General features: G+C 44.6%; 1 protein-coding gene across 4 annotated transcripts in view; it reads right to left on the bottom strand.

The window, feature by feature from the left end:
- Nucleotides 1-27,244, bottom strand: part of LTBP4 (latent transforming growth factor beta binding protein 4) — a 1,245,426-nt gene that overhangs the window by 400,033 nt on the left and 818,149 nt on the right. For all 4 annotated transcript variants that reach the window (XM_085625396.1, XM_085625398.1, XM_085625397.1 and 1 more), the window contains exon 8: nt 7,295-7,397. In XM_085625396.1, coding sequence (XP_085481522.1) covers nt 7,295-7,397 — 103 coding nt within the window. The remainder of the gene's footprint in view (nt 1-7,294; nt 7,398-27,244) is intronic.

Genomic DNA, 27,244 nt, shown 5'->3' with positions numbered 1-27,244 from the left:
TTCCCCTGTGAGTTCTTTAAGAGATACTTCTCACAACTGGGACCCCATCTTCTACAGGTGGTGGAGGAGGCACGTGAGTGTGGGTGCCTGCCACGGGACTGGAGACATGCCGAGGTGGTCGTTTTCAAAAGCCAGGCCGCCCTCCGGACCAGCATTCTTCATACCGCCCTATTTCGCTGTTGAATATCGAGGCCAAGATCCCGGCCAAGGCGCTGGCCACTCGCCTTCGCTCCCATATCACTTCACTGGTCCATATGGACCAGGCGGGCTTCATGCCCCAACGGGCTACACGGCACAACATTCGACTGGCGCACATTGCCATAGACATGATTCGGAGACTGGATGTCCCAGCGGCGCTTCTGTTGGCGGATATGGATAGAGCTTTCGATTCCCTTAGTTGGTTGTGTCTTTTTGCACTCCTGGATAATTTGAATCTGGGCCTACGCTTTTTGGCCTATTTAAAACGTCTTTATATGCAACTCACGGCATCGGTCCGGGTTGTATCCTTCACTTTTCTGATTGGGCTGTCGCCCTTTTTATTCGTCCTCGCAATGGAGCCATTGGCAGCTTGGGTGCGAATAGAGGCACAAGTGGCGGGCTTCGAGTGGGCGCCGGGACTATCGGACCATATCGCGCTCTACGCGGACGATGTTCTTTTCTTTTTGACTGACGTTAACAGGACGGGCCCCAGATTGCTGCGTATCATGGAAATATTCGGAGAGACTTCCAGCTTGTTCATGAACGCGGGTAAGTCTGTGTTGTGGACGCTGGGGCGTCCAGTGAAACTGGGCACCTGGGCCTCTGCGGTGCAGGTCACCACAGTTGGCATGAAATATTTGGGAGTCTTTTTATCCAGTTCAGCAGGCGAGTCCTAGGACCGCAATGTGGCACCGATCTGGGTACGGCTGCGCAACGAATTGCCGGCCTGGTCTCGTATGCCCCTCTCTCTTACAGGTCGGTCGGCCCTCTTTAAAATGGTTTTGTTGCTGCGGTTGCTGTATCAGCTGCAAAATTATCCATTCCCTGTTAAGCCCTGATTGGCTCTGATTGGCCACCTCGGATGTTCAATCCTATTATGTGGCCTCGCAATTACTGATTTTGAATGAATGGTGGTATGGTGACCTCTCGGATCTGGGCATATGCAGTTGAACGGTACCGGATAGGATCCTATTCCTTACACACGGTCCTGTACTCGGCCTCTATTCACAAGACTCTGCCATCTGCCACAAGTGTAGTTTTCCAGTTGTGGAGGCAGGCCCTGCGCGGGATGGGGTGGGGGGCAGGCTGACACGGGAGACTCCCCTGTGGCCTAATGGCAGGCTGCCGCAACTGGCTGGTCTGGGGGGTTCCGTATTGGGGTACTATCTGGATCTCTACCCTGGGGGATGTTATGGGAGGCACAGTTCTCAAATCGTTTCAGTATCTTCAGTGAGAATATCAGATGCCGAAAACACAATTTTTCAAATACCTGCAGTTCAGACATGCCATTCTCCCCAGTGTGGCGGAGTTGGAGTCTCTTCCAGAGTTTAGTCCCGTTGAAGCCAAAGTATTTATGGGGGATCTGCAAGACCCTAAAATCTCTAAAATATACCAAACCCTGGTGACAAATAGTCCCACCACATTAAATAAACTTAGAGGGAGGTGGGAAGATGACCTGGGTCCCTTGGATGAGGAGGACTGGACGGAAGCGCTTGCATCCCCTTGTGGAGCAGCAATAGCCATGCGTCTCCGGTTGATCCAATTTAACTACCTCCACCGTGTGTATTATACTCGCGTTTGGCTGTGGAGGGCTGGCTTGATAGAGACCCTGGTGTGTCTGCGTTGCGGCTCAGAGGATGGTACTCTCTTTCACACAATTTGGCAATGCACGGTGATAGAAAGGTTCTGGCGAAGAGTTTTGGCCTGCCTTGCGGAGGTCTTGGGGTGGGAGCTCCCTTACTCCCCAAAAGTGTTGTTACATGTAATGGAAGTGGTGGGGGGGAATATTTATAAGCGCCATTTGATGATGCTGGGCTTTACGCTGGCTAAATGGGACATTGCACATAAGTGGAAGGCTGGAGCTCCACCTCCGCTTTGGGCGTGGAAAAATGGGTTGGACTTTAATATGGGTCTGGAGGCTCCCATTTTTCAGGCATGTGGGTGCCCGATGAAGCATTATAAGATCTAGAAGAGGTGGGCAGTGTATCGGAGCTTAGATCTGGAGCCCCCTGTTGAGAGGGATGTGGCACTTGAGGGATAAGCTGGGCAGGAGTTGTGGCTCTGGGCTCGTTGGGTCCTGTGAATGGTGATGTTCATGTGCGGGCGACTGTGTGCTAATATTGGTGGTGCGCAAAGACAGTGCAGGGGGGTTATGTTTCCTTATAATTTCAGTTTCTGTATACTGTTTATGTTAAACGTCAACGCAACATGCTTTGGGTAATATGTAGCAGGTTGTCTCTGGGTTACAGAGCTCTGCATTGTTTGTGACAATTGACGAAATAAAAATTGTTGTTAAAAAAAAATATATATATCCTTGAAGGCCCTCATTCTGGGTTTCACAGTACTGGAGCACAGTAAATTAGCACACAAATGTACTGTTACTGTGCAGTAAATCCACTCCAGTACTATGCAATTACAAGTCACCAATAAAATGGGGAGCAACTGTGTGGCACCGATTTTTCCTATTGTAAAACCTAATCGGATTCTTAATTCCCTCCGGTATAACACATACATTTACCCCCTGCTCCGAGCAGCTGGTAACTGTATGCAGAGACCTCTGAGAGAGGTGGGGTAAAAAGAGAGGGCTGTGGGGTATAGGGAGGGGAGAATAAGGTAATTTATGACAGGGGGATATTATATGACCCCTCTTTTAGACAAACAGTGGAACGAGGCTTGAATTCTGGAACCAAAGCTCATGTGATTTTCTTGCGTGGAATTACCACATGGTAAAATCATGTCTAATTCTCCCTCACACTAAACAACAGGAATTGGATAAGCTACTTAGATGGAGTACAATTCCATGCTGTAATTCTCCTCCCCCTGACTGCTAATGAGGGCCTTAGTGAACTTTGGGTCAGCACCTTGCTCACGATTCAAAGGCTCTCTTGTCTTTTTCATTTACCTGATTCTTATTCAATGGTTTGCCTCTATTCCAGGGGTCTTCAACTCTTTCTGTAAGGAGAGCTACTTATGTTCAATGAAAATCCCCCCGAGCTACTAATATGATTAGAGGTGTAATATTAGTTATAAGTGGTCACCAACACCGTTACATTTTCATAACTCAAATATCAGCATTAAAAATACATTGGAAATTGAACAATTTCCCCCAAATACCAACTTATTTGGTCTAAAAATACACCAGTTTTCATCTCAAATACATGCTTTTCAGTTTTAGCAAGCAAAAGATTCAAATTTAGTTCAGTTGGCCGCACACTGGAGAGCTACCAGTAGCACACAGGCTACTCGTTGGAGAAGCCTGCTCTATTCTTCGGTGTTATGGATGTTCTGTAGCTTGCAGTTGAGGTTTTTGTTTATTCCAGCGTAGAGTGCGTTGCCTTAGTCGAATCTGCTGGTGACCAGGGTGTGAGTGACAGTCTTTTTGTGTTGGAGGGGGATCCATTTGAAGGTCTTATGAAGGAGGCGGAGGGTGTGGAAGCAGGAAGACGAGACAGAGTTGATCTGGCGGTAACTTTTGAGCTCGGAGTCCAGGATGATTCCCAGGTTGCTTGCGTGGTCCGTGGAGGTTGGCAGATTTCCGAGGGCGGGGGGCCACCAGGTGTCGCTCCAGGCATCGGGGTTTGGGCCCATGATGAGTACTTTTGTTTTGTTGGTGTTTAGTTGTAGGCAGCTGTTTTTCATCCATTTTCATTCTAATTGGATGAGGGGAGTCCTTCCACTACTTCTGTTTCGGGGACTACTTTTTTAGGTCTCGCCTGACCTAGCGCATGCACTGGTCTGGCGAGACTTTTTGTGAGGGCTCAAAAAAGTGCTACCATGGCCAGCCTAGAGCTACAATGCATGTGTTCCCGGCACGCGCTTAGGAGCAGAGGCACCATATGGCAAACCTCGTCATGCTCATTAAGCGCCCGCGATCACTTTCACTTTCGCCCGCGATGTACTCAGTCAATAGAAGCCACAAGACTCAGATTATGTAGGATTCCAGTATGTATGATGTTCCGAATTCAACCTCAAACTCGACTTTACTCATATCCGCTCACTCGCACACATGCCGCTTTACCCCTGCCCTATCATTCAGATGACACTCCCGCTCGCAGGACCAAGCCATGCATCTTGAAGGCAGAAGTCACTTTGCTCTTCAATTTGTCTGTTGCTATCTTCCCGTCAGACTTTCGCGCCACTTCAGACACTAGCCCGCCCCGTGTACATATGGTAGAAATAAAAAAGGCACTAGATATTCTGCCTCACTATCTATTAGACAACGGGCAATACTTGAAGCAGAAGCGGAAAGCCTTTTTTAGACGACCAGGTAATATACTTTTACGGCATATAACCATTGAAGTTGGCAAAATATCAACGTGCATAAGCTTCCGATTTACTATAAACTTTCTTTTAACGTGAACATAATACAAATCGTAAATAAAATAATGACATTGAACTTTTTCTCCGACGCAGTACATGTATTTTAATGTTTCTCTATGGCTTTTCGGTCGTTTGTAGTGACTTAAAGCCAAAAAAATGCATTCACCTTGAATAAAACTGTCCTTAAACGTATTATGCATATATATTGCACACTGCTACTGCTGCGACAAGATGGTGGCCTAATTTATAATAAGTGACGGACATCAAGCAGACATGCTTGGAAATGCACATAGGTGTTTATTTGCTATTTTATATAGCGCTTCATCGGGCCAAGGGCTTTGAAGTGCTTTATATGAGCACCAGTTACCTCATTGCACAAGGTTAGATTTACATATTCCATTTAAGTAATCTGCGCAATACATACACTAAGCGTTAAACGAACAGTTATATGAAATTCGAAAGTTGAGTTCGTGGACTATTCCTTCCTGCGCAGAACGATGTTCTAGGGTTTCACGTGGGTCTCCTAAGCATATGATAAAATACGAATTGTATTGTATTTTGTAAGTTGCTTACAAACCCCTTCGATTCAGAACACAATTCTAGGTTGTGAGCAGTATCTGGTGCATTGATGATTATTTCCTGCGATTAGAAGTGGCAGTAAAACGGTGTGAAGCACACACACACACAACCACACACACACACACAACCACACAACCAACCACACACAACCACACACACAACTACACCCACAACCACACACACAACAACCACACAACCACACACACAACCACACACAACCACACCCACAACCACACGCACAACCACACACAACCACACACACACACAACCACACACACAACCACACCCAACCACACACACAACCAAACACACAACCACAAACACAACCACACACACACATCCACACAAACAACCACACACACAACCACACCCACAACCACACCCACAACTACACACACAACCACAACCACACACAACCACAACCACACCCAACCACACACACACAACCACCCACACACAAAGACAACCACACACAACCACACACACAACCACAACCACACACACACACACAACCACACACAACCACTCAACCGCACACACAACCACACACACACATAACCACACACAACCACACACACACAACCACACACACAACCTCACACACAACCACACCCAACCACACATCCACACACATCCACAACCGCATCCACAACCGCACCCACAAACACAACCACACACACACAACCACACACACACACAACCACACACACACACAACCACACACACACACAACCACACATACACACACAACCACATGCACAACCACACACAACCACACCAAGCATTGGCATAGCCAATAGGTCTCGCCTTTGGGACCTTATAAGTGTTTAGCCACGCAACAGTTGATGTGGTTGCACCAAGGATATTGTGCTGCATAACTAAATACGTAGAAGGTCCGAAAAGCTAGACCTATTGGCTATGCCAATGCTTGTTTCTTTTTGTTGCAGCATTGCATGAGAGTGCCTGTGTTTCCCTGCTCTTTCCCTTGTGTACTGCTTCCCCTGTCAATTAGGCCACTGCCCTCTATGTTGTTCTCCCCTCCACGCAGCCCTTTTATTGCTTCCTCCATCTGCTTCTTTCTAATTTTTAATACTCTCCCCACTTCTCAGTTGTCTTCAGCTACCACCCACCCCATTGATAAGTGGTGTTGACCTTCTTTCCCCCAACCCCCGCCCACTCATCTATTGCTCTTCCACTCCTCCCCATTGTTCTTTTCTAAAACCAGAAAATTATCTTTTTTGAAGGGCCCGGAAACTGCAATTTGTTGCTGGGCCTCTCTATTATTTTTCATGCTCCATCATGCAACTGTAAATAAAAAGAACGAAACATAATGGATACTGCATTTTGACATATGCAAGTGCTCGCCTGTTGACTCATGCATGTTTAAATCTTATCATGTAGCAGCGGTCACAGCTTTATGAAACATGCATCGCATAGCTACACAAGTGCATACACATCATGCATTTTTTTTTATACAAATGCTGTGCAGCATTGGCAATGAACATAGCCGATAGATGGGCATTGGCAAAGCCAAAAGGCGAGACCAATTGACTTTGTCAGTGCTTATTTTATTTTCAGTCAGTGTTAGGCTCCCAATTTGAGGCAACATGACTACAGCTCGGTATGAGTTAACGATGGATGCAGTCCCTGTTTTTTGAGGTGACGGCATAGTTAGGCTTGCAAAAATATCAGTAGAAATGTATTTAAGAAAATAAAAAATGTGAGAATCATATAGATGTATATAAGCACATTGAAACCTATCCTAGAAGCACAATCGAAATACCAGCGGTGGCGTAGGATGGGCTCCGTGGGCCCAAATGCATGGAAAGCAGGTGCTCTGTCCCTGATTGGATAGTAAAATAATTGGGGTTCAGCAGGCCTCTCAGAACTTTAGGCCCTGGTGCCACTGCACCTACTGCACCAAAATAGCTCAACACTCGCCTGTTGAAACAGCCCTCCCTCGCCTTGCTCTATTAAACCAAGTAAATTTTAGTTTAACCCTTATAATTGTTTATTTCTGTATAAACCAAGTACAATTATATAAACCTTGCACATGTTAATAAATGTCTATATTTTCATGTATTGTTTAAACCACTCTGGTGTTCCTGTACCTCTGCGCGTTGGCAGCATAAAACAAAGTAAACATATTAAAAGAGATACACCATAAGGCCAACAATTGGTGGAGGAAAGTGCTTACCTTGGTACCCAGCGCAGGGCAAGCAGTCATGGACCCCCCAAGCGATCCCCGAACTTCGACAGCAGATCTCCTGCGTCCTGAGACCAGGTAGAGGTGAAGCGCACTGCAATAAAAACAAGAAGACCGAATGAGCAAGCCTCGAGGAAGTGCCTGGGAATCCAGATATCCGGTCATTGAGGGGAGAGGCCAAGGGAGAGATTGTAGCCTCTATAGTGTATAGAGTCTATACACTCTGAAACCCAGTGCTTAATTTGAGCCGGTGGTTTCCGGTGCTCGGCACGGCAGTTAATAGTCAACACCGTCTCTTCTGACAGTCTGCCATAAGGTGGTGCTGTCTGGCTAATTTAGAGATGACCACAACAATAGGTAATTATTAATTTGATAAACATTCCTGCCACCGAAGCCATTCTTATAGCTTTGCAGGCCTGAAACAGTCAGAATTGTCACACTTGTATGAGTTTGATGGTTAGTAGTTGTGTTGTTACTATCATTGGCCACGTGGCAGGGGCAATGTGTGGTGCAAACTGCTGTGGCCTTCTGACGAGAGCCCGGCCGGTTATTATCTTAAAAATTAAGTGATGTCTGATCCTCAGTCAACAGGTGTCCCAGTTCCAGAAGATGCTTGTCCATGGACCTCTCACAGATAGAACTGTTTTATCTAAAGCATTCTAGACTGCTTTTTCATTTGGGGATCAGGAGCCGTATTACAGATGTGCCCCGGGGGCGCAACGGGCGTTTGCACCCGCTTTGCATGCCCCCGGGGCACTTTGGTGTTATAGAAGGACGCTTGTGCATCTCCTTCTATAATACTGATAGCGCTGGTGCTTTAAGGCGCCAGTGATATCAACAGAGGGTGTTCCCTCATTTGCATAGGGGCGTGCTCTATGCAAATAGAGGAATTCCTTTGACTCTGTGCCCGTGCCTTATTACAGACGCGGGCCCAGAGTCAAAGAAGGCCACAGGAGGCGCACTGACAGTGAGCCATTTAAAAGGTGGCGCACTGTCAGTGCGCCTCCTGACAGCAGTCCTCTGCAGAGGGTAAAGGTTGTCCCATGGACTGCCCAGACATCCCCTTGCAGGCGGGTGCAGTGCGAGGGGAACTCTAAACCCTTTTGAAAGTGCAGGCGGGTGCCGCCTGCACTGTGAAACCATGCCACGGCTGCTCCGTGTTCTCACATGAATGCGCTGCCCTGGGGGCGGCGCGAGTTCGCGTCTGCCCTGGGGGCAGCGCATACACCATAATGGGGTGCAAACAGTGATAATGTGTAATACGGCCCATGGACTGCTTTCAGCTGCCAGAGCCCCTGGGCAAAACTGCCCGGTCTGCGGATTTACTGCCTGACTCGTAATACCAATGGGCCTGGTAACTCCTGTAGTAGGCCCAACTGGGATGACCAGTAATCCGTAAAGGGGCACTAGTACTGGCCTTGGAATACTGCAGCTCGTTTAGGTCGAGCCTGGGCAGCGCATGTGCTGCTCTGCGAGGCATGCTGTATTCTGGTGGGGACTTGAAGATCCGCCCACTCTCCGCCCATATTTTTTATTGCTTGTCTCATTGTCCACTGTAAACTGTGGCTGGTCATTGGTCAAAAGACTTAGTATTCACTCCTTAGTACCGCCTTGTCTCATTTTCTAACCTCCCATTGCAACACTCCCTGCTACGCGTGTTGTTACTTGGTAGGCTTTAATTACAGCCTCCAAGCACTATTTTCTCAAATTGCTTTGTCCTGCCTGCTGTTGCAGGCAGGCAGGACAAAGCTGTTTGAGAAAATAGTGCAAATGCCAGCACCTGTGCTATAAAAAAAAAAAGAAAAAAACATTAGGAGAGAGCGTGTCCTGCCTGCTGTCCTGCTGTTGCAGGCAGGAGAGCAGGCAGGACACGCTCTTTCCTCATACTTAAAAAAAAAAAATTATAGCACAAGCACTGGCATTTGCAAGCCAATAGGTCTTGCATTTGCGAGAGTTTAAACTATTGGCATTGTAAATGACAATGCCTTTTATTTATCTGTTTTAAAAACAACACATAAATAAAAGGCATTGTCATTTACAATGCCAATAGCTCAAACTCTCGTCAATGCGAGACCTATTGCATTGCAAATACTTGTTTTCTTAAAGTCTTTGTTTCAATGGTGAAAGACCATAAAATGACTTGCGGACCTCAATGCCTCAAGACACGGACTCTACCTTAGATTTTGAGAGCTTCTGTCTTGGCTGCTGTATCCAGCATAGGATGTGGGTTGATGGTTCGCTCTACTTCCCCATCTGACTGTGAAGCGTTGTGACCAAGGCAGGAATAAGGACACATACGTGTTCAAGAGCACAACTCTGATCATTCGCACAGTACACCATGAAGCTACCCACAGCTAGTTTGTCAAAGTATCAACTTTCTTTATATTGGCAGAGAAAAATATTCACTCCAGAATATTGATTTCCTCTACATCATCAAGATAAGTATATAGATAAGTACAAATTAACTTATTAACGCTATATCTACCCACCACGATGAGCATAGGGGATTCTGGGCAAATCCCTTAATCTCCTCGTGCCTAAAAATGTATTTGTTTGTCTGTAATACAACTGGTGCTCACTTGTGGACTGCTACTGACAGAAACTCTTGGACTTATCATGGTTGTTAATGTGACTTCTTCAGTGTACTTATGATGTTAAAGATTCTTTCTATAATTATTTGACTTGTGACTTATTGGACCACAGATTAAACATAAACATCCAGAACTGATAAGAAGTGTTATGATTTATTCTCGATGGACTTGGATCTGTGAAAAGATTCTTTAGAAGTAGTATTGTTTCGTATTGGAGCCTTGATGAAGCCCATTGGGCGAAACGCGCGTCGGCTGGCTGTGAATTGAAAATGACTATATTTTTATGAACATGGAATAAAAGTCAATTGTTACCAATTCGACGTGAATCAAATGAACTTGGTTACACTAGATCTACAATCTGGTGTGGTGTGCTACAGTGTTTTTGGTTTTGATATTGTGTATTGGGAGTTAATGGTGATCCCAATATCTGGGATACTTGTGGTGGATAAGTATCTAACACTGTTCAGCACCCTATATTGTTGCCATACTAACTGTGCTAAAATTATGTTCTAGAACCAGGGTTGATGTGCAGGTCCTTATAGCATATCCACTGTTCTTTGTATGTACAACTGGTGCTCATGTAATGCACTCTGATACCTTCGGTCGAGTTCCCGCTATATAAAACTACACAAAAAAAAAGATAAATGATAAATCAATATAATCAATGTATGTAAATGTGGAATAGTTACTTGTGTACACTTAGAAGGGAATTCAAAGATCAGGGGCCGCATTACACATGCAGCACATTTTCCTTCATTGCTCTGGGTGCACCTTTAAAAAGGTACAATGAAGGAAAATGAGCCGCATTATAGGGAATGCGCTACCCCCAGGGCAGCCACGAACTCGTGCTGCCCTGGGGGTGCTTTGAAGCCGCTCCATGCTTCACTGTGCACTTTTAAAGGGGAATAAAGACCCCCTTGCAGGCGAATGTCTGGGGGGTCCATAGGACGACCCCCTTGACCCCCTGCAGAGGGCTGATCTCAGGAGGTTCACGATCAGTGTGCCTCCTTTTTGGTGGCGCACTGTGAATGTGCCTCCTGAGGGCTTCTTTGCCTCTGCACCCACGTCGGTATTACTGTGCTGACGCAAAAAGATTCCCTCATTTGCAAGGGATACGCTCCCATGAAAATGAGGGACCGCCCACTTGAAGATAGCGCTCGCGCTTAATGTGCGCCAGTGCTATTGGTATTATGGAAGGGGCCGCACAAGCACCTGTGGCCCCTTCTGTGATACCAAAGTGCCCGAGGGCGAGCAAAGCAGGAGCAAACACCCGTTGAGCCCCTGGGCCACTTTATATAATACGTCTTCTGGTGTCCTAATGTCACTGCACTCACTTCATGTGCACACAGCAGCACAATCTCACAGACCCACCAGAAAAATCCCAGTGGAGGTCTGTTCAGCCCTGGCATTCTTTGCCCGTTATGAACGGTCCAATAACAACGAAACTGTTGTTACCCTTCATATCAGAATTATGAATTTGCTGATTTTATCACACCCATTGACAACATTGCATCCCCACTTACATGTTGTCAAGTCAAACCTGCTATTTATAAGGCACAATAAACCCATCATACTGATTTGTGGGCGGTAAGTACCAAAATCCACACTATATGCCCGCTTTTAAGTGTTAAACTCGTAATAAGTGATATTTATCGCACACCGCATATTCCTTACACTGGGATGACAGGTTTTGCCATAAAACGAGGCCACTCATAATGTGGACCTTTGTATTTGGGAGATATATATCGAACAGTTTGCAGGGATTTTGAACCTCATTGAAAAGACCGAACGGCTATCAAAAATATTACACTTCACAGACCAGAACAAGCAGAAATGTCACATTGTTGGATAAAGACCAGAACAATCAGAAATGTCACATTGTTGGATAAACCATTGAAACCTATAATGTACTGCAAATTAGGGATTTCAGGTTCCATCTCGTCTGCCTCTCACTCGTTCAAGCTTGAGCACAATTTTCAATTGGTCTTCAGCTTTAGACCAGCTTCTTTAAAGTACAGCATATTTTTCTCCGTAGTGTGTATCTGGAATATCGTGGAAGGAATATTGAATGGTCACAATATCATGATCACAATATCAAGGAGCAAAATATCGACAGGTAAATATGTAAGACTTTCTATACCTAACTCCATATCTATGAACCGGGACGATATATATGTCTTCAAGGTTCACAGATGTGGAGTTAAGAATACCAAATCTATAGCTTCCTATGTTGTCTTATCGCATCAATATTTAAATTTTCAATATTTTGGTCAAAATATTGTGACCCTTTGATATTCCTCCCACGATATTCCAGACTACAACCTTCCCCATAGAGCTGAATTGTCACCAATCATAACTTCACTTATCGCCATGACTGGCGCTTTGAAATCTTAGGACCTAATCACGTGTTTGGCAGTCCATATGTCCGTTAAACCCTCAGTGGCATGGCGGCCACTGCCGCACCAGCGGTCCGACCACCGTATTACAACTTCAGCGGTCGGACCACCATGGAACCGCCGCAACCGACGTGGATCTATGATCCCCCAGTGGTGGGGCGGCAGTCTAGGGCAGCAATATTCTGTCAGGACCGCTGCGGCATCACCAAGCATATTAGAAGTTGGCTGACCTCCACAATTTTCATTGCGGTGGACCTCCCATGAAAACTACGGCGGTGAGGAAACTAAGGGGGCCCTGCAGGGCCCCCTGTTGCCTCAGGGCCATGGGCTGCACATGTGCCCCTCTGTGTGCATGCACTCCAGTTCCTCACGGCATTGACTGCACCAGTCCATGCCGTGCAGGAGTGGGCTTTGGCATTCCATTGCGGTGCCTTTTAAGGCTCACCGCTGGGACCACCAGAGCACCATCTGCCAGACCAGTAGAAAACTCCTAATCTGGCGGTGATGGTCGAGTTTGGTAGTTTGGGAGCGGGGCATGGCGTGGTGTGGCGGCCCACTCCCACACCGCTAAACTTGTAATCATACCCTCAGTCCTGCTTAGGAACCTACTTGTAGAAACAAGATTATCCACCACTGGATAGCTCTTCATTGAGGTTTATGCCTCTCGAAACTTAGCCCTTCATTATCTGTTATTTGGAGTGGTAACTACCGATACTATGGGGAGCGGTATTTACCAGGTGTGGTATTTCTCCTCATTCTGAGTTGAGCAGCATGTAGTGAGGGACAACATCATAATAACATATGTTTTGTCCTGTTACCAGCTTCAAAACTCAGACTGTGCGGTATTCTCACCTTACAAATTTTGCCAGGTTTCATCTGGCGAAATTTGTGAGGGGGAAACGTATTGTATTTCTGCACTAATTGTAATCGTATTCAGGCACAAACTACCACGAGAGGCTGCATAAGGGTTAGCAAAGTACAAGACATAAGGCTAATATAGCTTTTTAGGTCGAGCATTCGAGACCTCTTGTATATACTTTAGTATATACTTATATGTGTATGTACTTTGTGGGGTCTGGAGATCTGCCCTAGGACTTGTCTGCTTCCACTTAGGGACTTTTTTTCTGTTCAAAAGCCTCTATTTAACTGTCTTGATGAAAATGACCTGTAGAGGTCAGTATAATACCAGAATTGCTCTCTGCTGAGGGACTTTCTTTTTTTAATTTTTCTGGCAACTGCCTCTATTTAATTTTCTTGATAGAAAATGACCAGCAGAGGGCAAGATGGCCGCGGACGGGCTGGGCTGAGTAGTCGCTATCAAAACCTCTCCCAATGGTAGCAACCTAGTGCGCTGATATTATGCACTGGTTTGTGTAACTTAGTCCCCCCGATGGCCTGAACTCGCATTTGGTGTACAAATCTACAGGCGCTGGCTCGACCTTCTACTAGAGTGCCAAGATTACCTGAGTTGGTTCGCCTGAAGGAGGCTTTGGAGAGTGCTTGGAGAGCCCGCGGGAGTACGTGGAGTATCCTGACACAGCGCTACATAAGGTTATACAAAATGCCTCCGCGTCCTGCTAAGGTGGATAAAGCAAAGGAGAAGCCTAAGGAGCAGCGGCAGACTGGCAAAAATCCTCCCTCGGATGATTTAAATGAAGAGACGCCGGCGGTCGCAAAGGACTTAGGTGCAATCCGGAAGACAATGACTACACAACGGCTTAAGAGGATTGAGACACGGAGGGCAGAGAAGGCTATAGTGATCACTCCCACGAGTTCATGTAGCCGGTCAGAGGGACTCACCGAAGCACAGAACCAGAGGCTTATACAGCATGAGGATGGGGTTGGAAAGATGGTTAGATCGGGAGAACTTAAGGTAAAAGCCAGAGAGACCCCCCTCAGACAGCCTACCTTATCGGAAGTGTTCTCCGCTCAACCCGTGGCAACACGAAGCGAATCCGTCAGAGAGAGAAACTGCGGCGATCTCAGCATCCCTGGAGGCGTCCTCGAGGACGCGGGAAGCACGTCAAGCACAGTCCCTGCAGTCTAGCAACAATGCCGGGATACAGAAGCAGCCTTCGCTTCAGTCAGATTCGGTACTGACCTCCGAGCTCATCGAGAATACTGAGGAGTCCCAAGCAAGTAAAACTATTCCACCAGTGAAGCAGAGTGTGAATGCGGAGATGATGGAGGCAATTATGTTGCTTGAGTCAGAGCTAGGAGCTCCTAAAGTTCCTGAAACATTACAAAAGACCAAGGGTTTCATGCCTACAGCTGAAAAGCCTATCGACCCGGCAATAGAGGTAGGACGGCTTGGTTATAAGGAGGTTGAGATAATGGAGAAAAGCAGTGTCGGTGAAGTTGATGGTGAGAATTTTTTTTCCCTTAATGAAGACTCGGATTCCCTCTCTTTGCAACATAGCGAGATGAGCGCAGAGGAGAGCACAGAGGAAGAAGAGGAGGTGGAGGGAGCAGGGGAAGGTGCACTGTCGGACTCCAGCTCGTCTGGGGGAGACAATGGTTTAGGTACAGGAAATGATTCGACCTTAAGGAAAAGACGGGTAAAATTAAAACCAAGTAGTCAACAGGCTGGCTCATTGGGAGGCACGGAGAGAGGATTAACCTGGGATTATTTAGGAACTTCCCAAACATATCAGGAGGAGGAACTCGCTGGTTCACCGAGTCAGAATGTACCTGGCAACGTCTTGCTCAATATGCTTAAGCAGATGCAAGCAGAAGCTAGGGTTGCAAGCCGGAAAGCAAGGCAAGACGCAAAAAAAATACAAGTCTCATTGAGGAAAACTAATAAGCTCTATGATGATCTGGTTGGCAGAGTTGCGGAGGTGGAGGACCGCACGAGTAAGCTAGAAGACGATCTTGGAAATTGGCAGACTTTTAGAACAGATCAAGTAAAAGCCACAGAGGACTTGCAATGGAAACTGGAGGATTTGGAAAACCGCCAAAGGCAGAACAATGTCCGAATTTTGGGTGTGGCAGAGGGGATTGAAGGGCAGGACATAATGCGCTTTGTTGTCAATTTATTTAGAGGAGCTTTCCCAGAGTCTCAGTGGCAGTGGGACAGGGAGATTCAGAGAGCGCATAGGTTTCCTCTTATACTCAAAAAGAATTTTGGGGCAGATGGTGGAAGTAAGGCATCTTTCCCGCGAGCGATTTTAGTCTATTTCGGAAATTTCCTTCTTAGACAGGAAATCATTGAGAAAGCTAGACCTACTAATAAGAGATAGTTCGAAGGCATATCCTTTTTTGCAATACCAGATTTTTGCCATGTTACTGTTGAACGGAGATGGAGGCTGAGGCAGATGATTTCAAAATTTCAGGAGCTAGGCTCAGAGGCTTATTTACTGTTCCCTGCCAAACTGAAAGTAATCACTCAGGGAAGAGTTAGGATGTTTTTTTCCGAGATTAAAGCTCAGCAGTTCATGGACGATCTGAAAAACTAAGATTTGCAGGGAGGGAATGTATCACTATTGTAGCTAAAGGGGACAGAAGTTTTTTTTTCTCATAAATTGGGGGCACTAGTTGACTGCAGTACAGTGCTTGAGATGAAGATGGGAGAGGGATGCGACTCTAGCAGCCTGAAACCGGCTACGCATAGGTCCGATTGACCTATTTGCCTGTGCAGGGGTGGGTGGGGGTGGGGATCAAGGGAAGGGAGGGGAGAGGGCCTGGGTGGGGGGGGGTCAGTGGGGGGTTCTTTAGGGAAGAGAGTGAAAGTAGCAGGGTTGCTGAGATCCTTGAAACTGGATTTGGTTTGCCTCTAAGAAACTCATATTGAAGCAACACAGATCTACATTTTAAAACAACTTAGTTTTGATGTTTTAGCGGCTAGCAAACAGGGGACTAGAACTAGGGGGGTAGCAATACTAGGGAGAAAAAGTGAGGTGGTGATATATCGAAAAAGCGAGGACCAATGGGGGAGATGGGTCATTGCGGAAATGAGTATAAAAGAGGTAAAGATTACATTAGTTACAATATATGGCTCCACGGAAGAAGATCCAGATGTCTGGCAGTTTATGGACCTGGAACTAGCGCAGTGGCCAGAACCCATCATACTTTGTGGAGATTTTAACATCCATGATCCAACGAGTTCCTTTACAGAATCCGGGGGGAGGTATTTAGGGAGAAAGAGGAAGACATTCAGAGCACTGGCTAGTATGGCCCAACACAACTCCCTTGTTGATCCGTGGATTAAGCTACATCCCCTTACAGATGGTAGTACCTACTTTTCGGCTCCGCATAAAATTTTAGTTAGGCTGGATTACTTTTTAGTTTCTAACTCCCTAATTTCTCATACAAAAATAGAGAAACAGCCTAGAATTCTCTCAGATCATAGTCCTCTTGTTTTAACATTAAATACTACGCATATAAATGTTAGAAAGTCCCAGTGGACTTTTGAGCGTACATTATTAAGCGATAGGGCATATCAGAAGCATATGAAATGTTGGATAACGCTTTTCTGGGATATTAATAGAAGCACACCGCCCCCCCCCCCCGGTGTGGTTTGGGATTGTTTTAAGGCGGGAGTGAGGGGAGAAACCCTGAGTTATGTATTGGCTAAACATAAAAGAGACCGAAGACACCTGGAGGATATAAGATGTGGATTGCTGGCAGCAGAAGAAAATCTTGCTAGAGCTATAGCTCAGGGTTTTCCACTCGAGCCCTTTTTAGTCAACATAACTGCCCTTAAAGGGGATGCTACTGAGGGCATCTCCGTGAAAGCCGCTGAAAAATACCTGGCGCATAAACAAGATTCTTACGAGCTGAGCGAGAAGGTTGGGCATATCCTTGCCGTTAGAACTAGGCAGCATACAGCCATGGCTGATATTAAGGAAATCCATGATAGCCAGGGAAACCTAGTCACAGACTCTGATCTTATCCGGGAAGTGTTTCGGGAGTTTTATGTCAAACTCTATACTCGTGAGGAAGGGAGCACCCTAACAGAGGAAGAGGTGGATTGCTATCTTAGGGACATCCTAGCTCCCTCTTTGTCCGCACAGGATAAAGCGGGGCTGGATGCTCCTTTCCATATAGATGAGTTTAAGGGAGCAATCAGGAGTCTCCCCTCGGGGAAAGCGGCAGGGCCAGACCAAATCCCGGTGGAATTCTATAAAGTATTCCAAGACACTTTAGGTGAGGATATGTTTAACATCATGATATACACAACAAGGGGGCTCTCCTCCCATGTCTTGGGGAGCGGCGGATATTATAGTTATCCCCAAAAAAGGTAAACCTCCGACACTCCCGGGTTCATATAGACCCATTACTCTTATGAATGCCGACATAAAACTTTATTCAAAAATGCTGGCAACGAGGCTAGCAGGTAATATAGAGCAGCTGGTAAGTTCATCCCAGCACGGCTTCATACCAGGCAAGGGAACTACTCAGCATGTCAGGACGGTCATTACAATGTTCGATGCCGCGGAGTCCTTGGGCGACCCTGTGGCAGCGCTGTTCTTAGACGCCGAAAAGGCTTTCGACAGAGTCGCCTGGGGTTTCCTGTGGACAGTTCTAAGATGGAGTGGTATTGGAGAAGGCTTTATAACAGCTATTCGAGCCTTATATGAATGTCCAACAGCTAAAATTAGGGTAAATAGAGGATATTCAGACCCAGTTGCAATTTTTAGGGGAACGAGACAGGGCTGTCCCTCATCCCCCCTACTATTTGCATTATTTTTGGAGCCTTTTCTACGGAGATTGGATAGAAATAGAGAGATTTCACCAATGGTTTTAAACGGTTGTGCAATTAAAATCCTGGCGTACGCGGACGACGTCGCTATACTCACCCCGAATCCAGATTTAGCTATTATAGAGGTTGAAAGGGAAGCTAGCAAGTTTGGACAAATTTCAGGATACAATCTAAATAGATCTAAGACCCAGATAGTTACGAATAATGTTATTTCTTGCACAGATTCTAGGGTGACTACTTTGGCTACTTATTTAGGCATAGTAATATCTGCAAATTTAGATACCCTTGTTGAGAGCAATATAACCCCTCTGCTTGAGAAAGTAAAAATGGATTTAATCAGAATTAATAACTTACATCTCTCTCTAGTAGGTTGCACTAACGTGCTAAAAATGAGTATATTGCCAAAATTTCTTTACTTATTTAGAGCAATCCCGTTAATTTTTGAAGCCAAATGGTTTAATATATTGGAAGCTACTCTCAACAAGTTTATATGGGCCCACGGGAAAACTCGTAGGGCGTATAAATTTATGACTTTACCGAGAGACAGAGGGGGCTGGGGAGCCCCGAACTTTAGACTATATTATTTGGCAACTGCCCTTCAATATATGCAGGGCTTAATCGGAGGAGGGGGGATGCTTCAGAAAATTACTTCTGCATCTACGGATGTCTATGCAATCTTGTTGGGACAAGAGACAGAAAATTGTTTTTTATATTTTACTGATTTTGGCTATCTTAGAAGGAAGCAATTTAAGACTCTAAACGCGGCCTTAAATGTATGGAAGGCTTTTATGAGGAAGACGGGACTTGGTCGATATAATAGATATCTTAAACTATATAATAATAAGTTGTTTCCCTTAGAAATTTTCTCGGATACAGTTATGGCTGAATGGAATCGAAAAGGAATTAACCAAGTTGGGGATTTAAGAGATGTTGAGGGAGTGGTACAGTTTGAGGTACTTGTAAACAAATATGATTTAAATAGGAGAGATTTTTTCAAGTATCTACAACTCAGAAGCTTTTTGGGTGATAAACAAGGCGGCTCAGCAGGTTATAACATAAACGACTTTCTGGAGATTTTAATTACGGGCGGCTATCATAATATTAGGTCAGCCTACGCGCTATTAGTCAAAACTAAAGCGGATGATCTGGACAAACATAGGCGCAAGTGGGCTGAGAAGCTTGGAGGAGAAATAGAGGACTTTCAGGAATCGTTGGATCTGGGTTGTAATATTTTATGCTCAGCTCCCCTACAATCTCAACACTATAAGACCTTATTTTCCCTATACCATACGCCTGCTAGAATTGCTAAATGGGGGGGTACAACTGGGATAAGCTGCCCTCGATGCAGCGCATTAGATGCAGATTTACTTCACATGTTGGCCACATGTCCACAATTACATACTTTAATTAGTGACATAGAGGTTTTTATGGATAGGGCTGTAGGGTTACAGATCTCCTTATCTCCCTCGCGGATTTTGTTAGGGATAGGTCATGATGGAAGTAGTAATGTAGAGAGGGAATTTGTCTTTGTGGCGATGGCGGTATATACATTAATCCTAGCCAGGGCTTGGCTAGATAAATCCCCTTCGTCCATGCAAGTATGGTTAGCAAATTTAATTACCACATTTAATTTGGAAAAACCCATATATGCAAGAAAAGGTAGAGCGGGGAGAGCTCTAGGTATAAGAATTTGGGAGCCCTTAGCGCGGTGGCGGGATGGGATAGGGTAAGTTGGTAGTACTTGATCTAGGGATTGGACAGGGTTGTCTTGTTTACTTCGATTATTTTTTGATTTTTGATGATAATATATAAAGGATTATGTTGCGCTAATGATTAAATGAATGTATTAAATGTGCATCGTTGAAAGTATAAAATAAAAAAAAAAAATAAAAAAAAAAAAGCAAATCATAGTGAAAATATAGCCGACCAATGCCTCTCAGACCACTGTTAAGCTTTTGATATGGTTCAATAGAGGCTTTTCGCAAACAGTCTGTAGGCTAGACCTAAAAGTGAACTATCCGACATGCGTTAAGTGACCTTGAAACAGCACAGGACATACCCCTCCCGCTCTCACTAATGTTCACTACCGTTTGACACTCTGTCAAAAGTATTAACAGATGATCATTTCACCTCCAACATTCATTTCTTAAATGTATGCCTTTGCCTACTTGCAGGGCCAATGACATTAGGAGGCAGTATATGACAGAATTATGCTGCAGAGTAACTAAATTATTTTTAAATATGTGCAATATGCAGCATATTATGTGATAAAGACAAATTACGTTACAAATTGTGTGGCACTCTTGTCTTGCGTTCATAATACACTGATACCAAACTAATAGGACTGCTATAAATAAAGAAACAGGCTTCTTAAATTGGTTAGCTATGTTCATGCTGCACATCCTTTTGAAAATATTATATGGCAAAGCGAAAAGTTTTGTCCTGCATGGGGGATTAGGAACACCACTTTATCACCACTGTCCTTTCTGTATCCTAAAGCAAAATAGACTGTGTAAAGCATACACTATATTGTACTTAGCTAATAAAAAAGTCCACATGTCCACACTTTTTGTAACAAAAGGTGTTTCTCAATTTATTGCATGCATCTCACTTGTGTTCTAAATTTGCCTAGGGGTTCAATGTGGTGAATTCCTTCTCACTGTATTTTTAATTCTTGATTCATTAATGTATGTCATCAAAATGATCGTGTGTAAATGTGCCTGGTCTGCACTTCCACAAGGCGTTGTAAGGCAACAGCATTAGAATGCTAACTAGTGCTGTTACCAAATTACTACAAAAGGCACTGTATAATAAGTTTTTCAGTGTAATGGCGTTCTCGGCTTGCACACTGCTATTTCATGTAAAGCTCTCAATTTCCCTGCACTATCCTGTACGAGTTGTTCACTCAGCAATAAAATAATAGTGCATTTTAGTACATGGTTCAAAATAGAAAAAAAAAAAAAAAGAAAACGACCAGCAGAGGTCAGTAAAATACCAGATTCACTTTAGGATTCTCTAGATTCCAGTCCATAGTAATTGTCTTCCACGAGCACCTGTCGACAATATTTTTTTTCAAATCTTGTATTTTCAGTGATATGACCACCGAAGGCCCTGATGTTTTAGTAAAAACAGAGCTTTGGACTATACCATTTCCCGCTGAAAGGCAATATTTTTCTCCATGTGTTCCCATACCTGACGTCACGCAGTTTGGTGCTTACTTTCCCTCCACGTTAAAGAGCAGTAGATGTTTCACCACCCAGGCTAATGTGCTACATAGCTAAATACATATAAGATCCCAAAGGCGAGACCGATTGCATTGCAAATGCTTTTTTACTTTGTTTCCCTCTGACACCGACCCACACTTGCCCCGGCTGTGTTTCCTGTGTAATAGAGGTTGAATTCCAAAATACAGTTTTAACACTGCTCAGTATTTGAGGGTCTTTCAAGTCCCTCGAGACCTTCATCTTGTTCTTCTGCAGCCACGTGTTACGTAAGAAGCCATTTATTACAGCGTCAAATGCTCTGTCACGGTGCCTAGCATGTACGGTAATGCAGCCTCTGGGGAAATGCAAGGAGACCACCTGCTGGGAAGCATGGTAAACAAATCAAATGCAGAGAAAGTTTGAACGAAAACAGCACTAGAGTGAAAACAAAATATTGGCAATGGTTTGCTTTTCAAGATGTCAGTGCCCTTCCGGAGAAGATGAAATACTTCTGCATCACCACAGGGGCTATCCAGCCTGACAGTAGGCATTGCTCTGCTGTGTGCTAGGTTTTATCACATGGATATCCCTCCGCAGGTCAAGAACTCGGATGGAATTTGGCCTGTTAAATCAAACCCTAAACTGTGAGTCGGCCTTCTAGCAATTTTATATAAGGACAGTGAAAGCGCCAGAGAATTCCCTCAAGGCCTGCCTCAGAGTTCTTTTTGAGAACCCAAGGAACCCATGGAACAGGCAACTACAGAGGGCAATTGAACCAGCAGGGCTTACTCCTGACTCCATCCCCTGTTTGATGTGGAAACAGGTTATCAACAGGCTGTTACGGCTAGCTTCATTCCAGCAAGACTCCACTTCTCTAAGGTCCTCTGAGATTTTACGCCCCCTAAATTAATTTTATCTGGTTGGGAGACCGCACCCAACCCGTTCAGTTGCAATCCACAGCAGGGTGTGCAGTGTCATTATGTATATGCGTCTGCTTGGCCTATCAACAGCAGACTTAGGGGCATATGAGCAACAACCGGCGATAATTATCGCTCAGCGCTCTTAGCGTGAGGATAATTATCACCGGGTAACGTGGATTCTTATCGCTGAGATAGCGTGCTATTAGCAACGCTTATCTCCTCAGCGATAAAAATCCTAACGCTAACTGCCTAACGTGAGATTATCGCTGGAAACGATAATCTCACGTAGTGTGGCGTAAGCTTGCTGATAGGGACTCCCAAACTTAGCCATGATATCCACCTTCCATAGGATATCATGGCTAAGTCAGTCCTGAAGCAGGCGTAAGGAAAGTAGCGATAACAGGGGTTATCGCTACTTTTCCTGCCACTATGCTTCATAGCGTGGGGCTTGATGATAGGAGAAATGTCGCTTAGCGACATTTCTCCTGTCATGTCAGGTCAGGAAAGCCCACTTTGCATCTCATTAGAGATGCAAAGCTGGGCGTTAGGAATCCCGACGCTAAAGCAAGGTTTCACGCGTTAGCGCGGCCTTGCTAATTAGGCGATAAAATTATCGCTGCTTTTCGGCCGAAAATGGCCGCAAAAGCTGCGGTAATTTTTTATCACCAGCTTGTAAATATGCCCCTCTAATTCTGCATGGGCCAACTCAGAAAAAGATGGGGCAGCAGGTTATGCAACTTGAGGCAGGAATCATGGTTCCCTCTTCTGTGCTGCAGCCCTGCCCTTGACGATGCGAGGAGGGCCCTATTAAAACCAATATTTTTCACGAAGAGCGTCCGCACTTGTGTGTAGGCATCCCCCAAATGCTTTTCCCAATCTGATGCAACCTCCTTATCAAGGTGCGGAAAATTTGTTAAAGTTCTAAGAGGTGTCTTTTACCACTGCTCCGATCCCTCCCAATCTCTGCAGAGTACCCAAAAACGTAAAACTGACTACTAATTCAAGAAATCTGGCAACATCCATCTCAGGGCACTGGGGCTTCTCTAATGAAAATCGTTAAATCCTGTCTCCATTTAAGGCCACCAACTATCACAGTTGCACTCTCTTGTTCTGCTTGAGTTTACATTAGCTGGTTTTAGTCCTGCAAAAAGTAGCCTGACTCTCTGGGCGTTTTGGCCGTCACCTAATCTGTTTAGAGTCAATGTACCATTGTTCAAACGTTTGCTGCTCTGGACTGGACTTGATGGCCCCTCTCGTAACTGTTGCACGTGTAAAATATTTACAGTTTTTATTAATTTAACGACCCCAAAGTGCATCTGATTTACCGACTTGATGATTTTAGGCGCCAGCACTTTGTAAATGTGAAGCATCGGTATAATTAGCCCTTTTAATGCAGTGCCCCAGTTTTGGATAATTGTATTTTTGTGCTAGAGTAAATCTAGACGGCGGATAAGCTCAGGCAGCTGCATTTTAACCAAGCACTAGTCTATGTATTGAATTGATTGTAGTTCTAGAAATGTTCTCATTCTCAATTGAGTGTGCACAAGTTAAACAGTACGTTTTTACAACATGTAATGGTTTTAATGAACTAAATCATGACCCATAAACATTGACAATGATATTGACATGGAAAGTAAAATGTAAAAGTACTGTATGTTAAGCCTGCCGGATCACTTTGATGTATGTTTTCAAATGTCGTGAAAAGGGCTTGCTTCTTTCATTGTTGCTAATAGCTCGAAGATGTTGTAAGATTTATTTAGGTACAGGTAATGTGGTGCTACCCACATACATTTTTTTCCATGGGCACTCCAATATATTCACCACTTAATCGGATCTGCATGTGACGTTACCTCTGGTTTTATTGAAGACTGTTACTAACCCGTAGCCTTCAACAGGGTCATAGCATGCATACATATATACATACACACAGATTCATTTATATATATATATACATACATACACGCACATGCGTACATACATATGATATACTTACCTGGGTATTTTTCTTGTTATGGCATGCATGGAAAGGTATATGAGTGGGAAAAAAATGTGCGGTAAAGACATTTGTGTTTAAATGGTCGAGTTGTAATGGCATGTGTGGTTCTGACACAAACTACCCTGCACTACTCCACTCTAAGCTACTTCACTCCACTCTGAAACAATCTACTCTTTACCACTGCACTCTTTTCCATTGCACTCTACACCACTTCACTTTATACTGTGCCACTATACAGTACTGTACTCTACACTACGCTATGCCACCCTACTTTAAACCACTGCACTCTCTGCCAATTCACTGTACACCACTTTACTCCAAGCAAATGCACCCAATGCCACTGTATCTATGCCAACTACTTTATACTACTGCACTTTACGCCACTATACTATACAACTTTCTTCTCCATGCCACTGCACTCTACTCTACTGCACCCTATGTCACTCTACACTGTTGTGCTCTATATTACTGCACTCTACACCACTCTATTTTACTCTGCACCATTGTACCATTCTACAACTCTACTTCACTGTATGATGCTCTACACAACTCCCTCTATGCCATTCCATGGCACTTTACTCCACTCTGTTCTATGTCACATTACTCCAATCTAATCCAGTCCACTCTATGTGACACCACTGTATGACAATCTACTCCACTGTACACCACTCTACTCTACAACACTCTATTCCACTCTACATAACACCCTCTATGCCATTCCACTCTGCTCTTCAACAATTCAAGACACACTATGCCACTCCATTCTATGACACTCTATTCAACTCCGACACTGTGCTCCACTCTATGCCACTAAACTCTACACCCTTCCACTCTACAACACTCTACTCCCTCCACGTCACTCCAGAAGACTGTACCCTACTCCATGACACTCCACTTCACTCCTCTACGTGCCACTCAACTCTACTTTACTCCACTCTATGGCAGTCCATGACACCCTACTCCATGACACCCCACTTCACTCCTCTACATGCCACTCAACTCTACTGTACTCCACTCTGTGCCACTCTATGGCACTCCATGACACTTCACTCTACTCCACTTTATGACACTCCACTCCAAACCGCTGTCCTTTACCAAGCTAACTTTTAGCCATGCGGAACAGCAGCCATTCTGGTGTACAACCTTGCTAAAACATATTGGCAAAGCCAATAGCTCTTGCATAGGCGAGACCTATTGGCATTGCCGATCCTTATTATAGTAGGTGCTAAGCTGCCATTGTTCCAAATTTAGGAGTACATTTCCAAAATTGTTATTATGTTATGTTATGTTATGTTATGTTATGTTATGTTATGTTATAGGGAATTTTTATAAAAGCGCACATTCACCAAAGGTCTCTTGGCGCTGATTGTGTCACATTGATGACAAAAATAAGGTGGGGCCAATATATCGAGTCCTAAATATTGACAACCAAAATATCTAGATTAGAGTAGATTTACTATTCTTAACCCCACATCTATGTACCTTGACGATATATGTATCATCAAGGTACATATATTGAATTGAAGAATAGTAAACTTATACTTTCATATATATACTTTCACAATATTTTGCCCTCAATATTTAGGCCTTGATATTTTGGCCACAATTTGTAGTCGATATTGTGGTGGAACACACCCGAACGTGTCTAGGTGAGAACTGCTAACTTTAGTATTTGTGCAAAAGTCCAACCTCTCCGGCTTTACGAACACTACTCCAAAATGTCTTTCTTTAGAGTCACATATCTAAACTGCCCCTTTAGAGGTTTGAACACACCTGTATGCACTGGGCGAAATTGTAATTATGTCATGTAATTCACATAGTTTGTGATATTTTGTGTTATGCTTATTATCTGAAATTCCCTAAATTATGCCATCAAAGTGTATTGCAAAAATTTGCGCAATTTGTGGCATAATTTTACAGTGAGCAAGAGGGAATCAAGGAAATGGCCAAAAAGTGAGTGGCTGTTGCTTGCACCACATGTTTTTCATGCTACTGTTTTTTTACTGCAAGTTCCCAAGTCTGTTCAGCCCTGACCGTATTTGGCCCTCTTTATGAGTGGTCCAATAAGGTTACTGTAAATTATGACTTTTGCAGATTTTATCACACCCATTACATACTGGATATGATAAAATCTGCATCACTCATACATTTTGGTAAGTCAAATCTGCTGGTACTTATAGAGAAAAAACGCTCATAGATATCAGGATATACTCATTTTGATGCATTAAGTACCAAAATCCAAATGATATGCCCCATTCTAAGGACAAAAGTTGTAAAAGGCGATATTTATCACACACAATAAATTCAGTAGACTCTGGTGTCAGATTTTAGGTTTTGCCTGCATAGTGCTTGTGCTGTGCTTGTGAAATCTCTTGTACTTAAAAGGGGGCTCTTATCAGTTCCCATAGCCAAATTACTGTGCTCATTTGCGTGGGACTTTTTTCGTTAACTTCTCCTGCCTGAACGCATTTATGATACTTCTACAAAAGCTGTTCACACTGTTTAAGCCCCATTCACTGTCAAGATAAGATCTCTTCCCACTTAAAAGGCAGACAGCTTCTACCAGTATGCTGCGATGCTTGCTTTTTATTACTTAGGGGGCCAATTACGATGTCATTCGGAAAGGCGCTGAATGACATTCGGTTCATCCGAGTCCAATTCGGAACCAGTCTTTACGACTGATTCAGAAATCCTTCCAACCGACTGATTACGATAGTCGGAAACCGTTCGTACTTTACGACTCGGTTCCGAATCGGTTCTGAACAGCATTCAGAGGAATCGAGTCGTTTGGAGACGACTTGTACAGGTCTACGGACCGAGTTTCCGACCGACGTATTACGATGTCAGATTCGGACAGCCTTTCCGAATCGGTTGTTCCGACACGAATCAACTGTCAGAATCCGACTTTGGGAGGCCGTAGCGGGCCCCCCTTCACCCGGAGCCTTCCGAATGGGGCCCGTAGGGGTACCCATGGGACCCCTCTTCAATACCATGCACAGTGTGGCAGGCACCATGGGGTGTACTGCCACAGGATGCACAATTTTGTCCACCCATTCCTTTCTTCAATAGGAGCCTGTGTAGTCGGTCAGAACAGAGGCTTCCATTGAAGTCAATGGGAGTCCAACCAAACG

This window comes from Triturus cristatus, chromosome 9 (genome assembly GCF_964204655.1).
Source record: "Triturus cristatus chromosome 9, aTriCri1.1, whole genome shotgun sequence".
Taxonomy (NCBI): Eukaryota; Metazoa; Chordata; class Amphibia; order Caudata; family Salamandridae; genus Triturus; species Triturus cristatus.
This window is presented reverse-complemented; position numbering and strand designations above follow the sequence as displayed.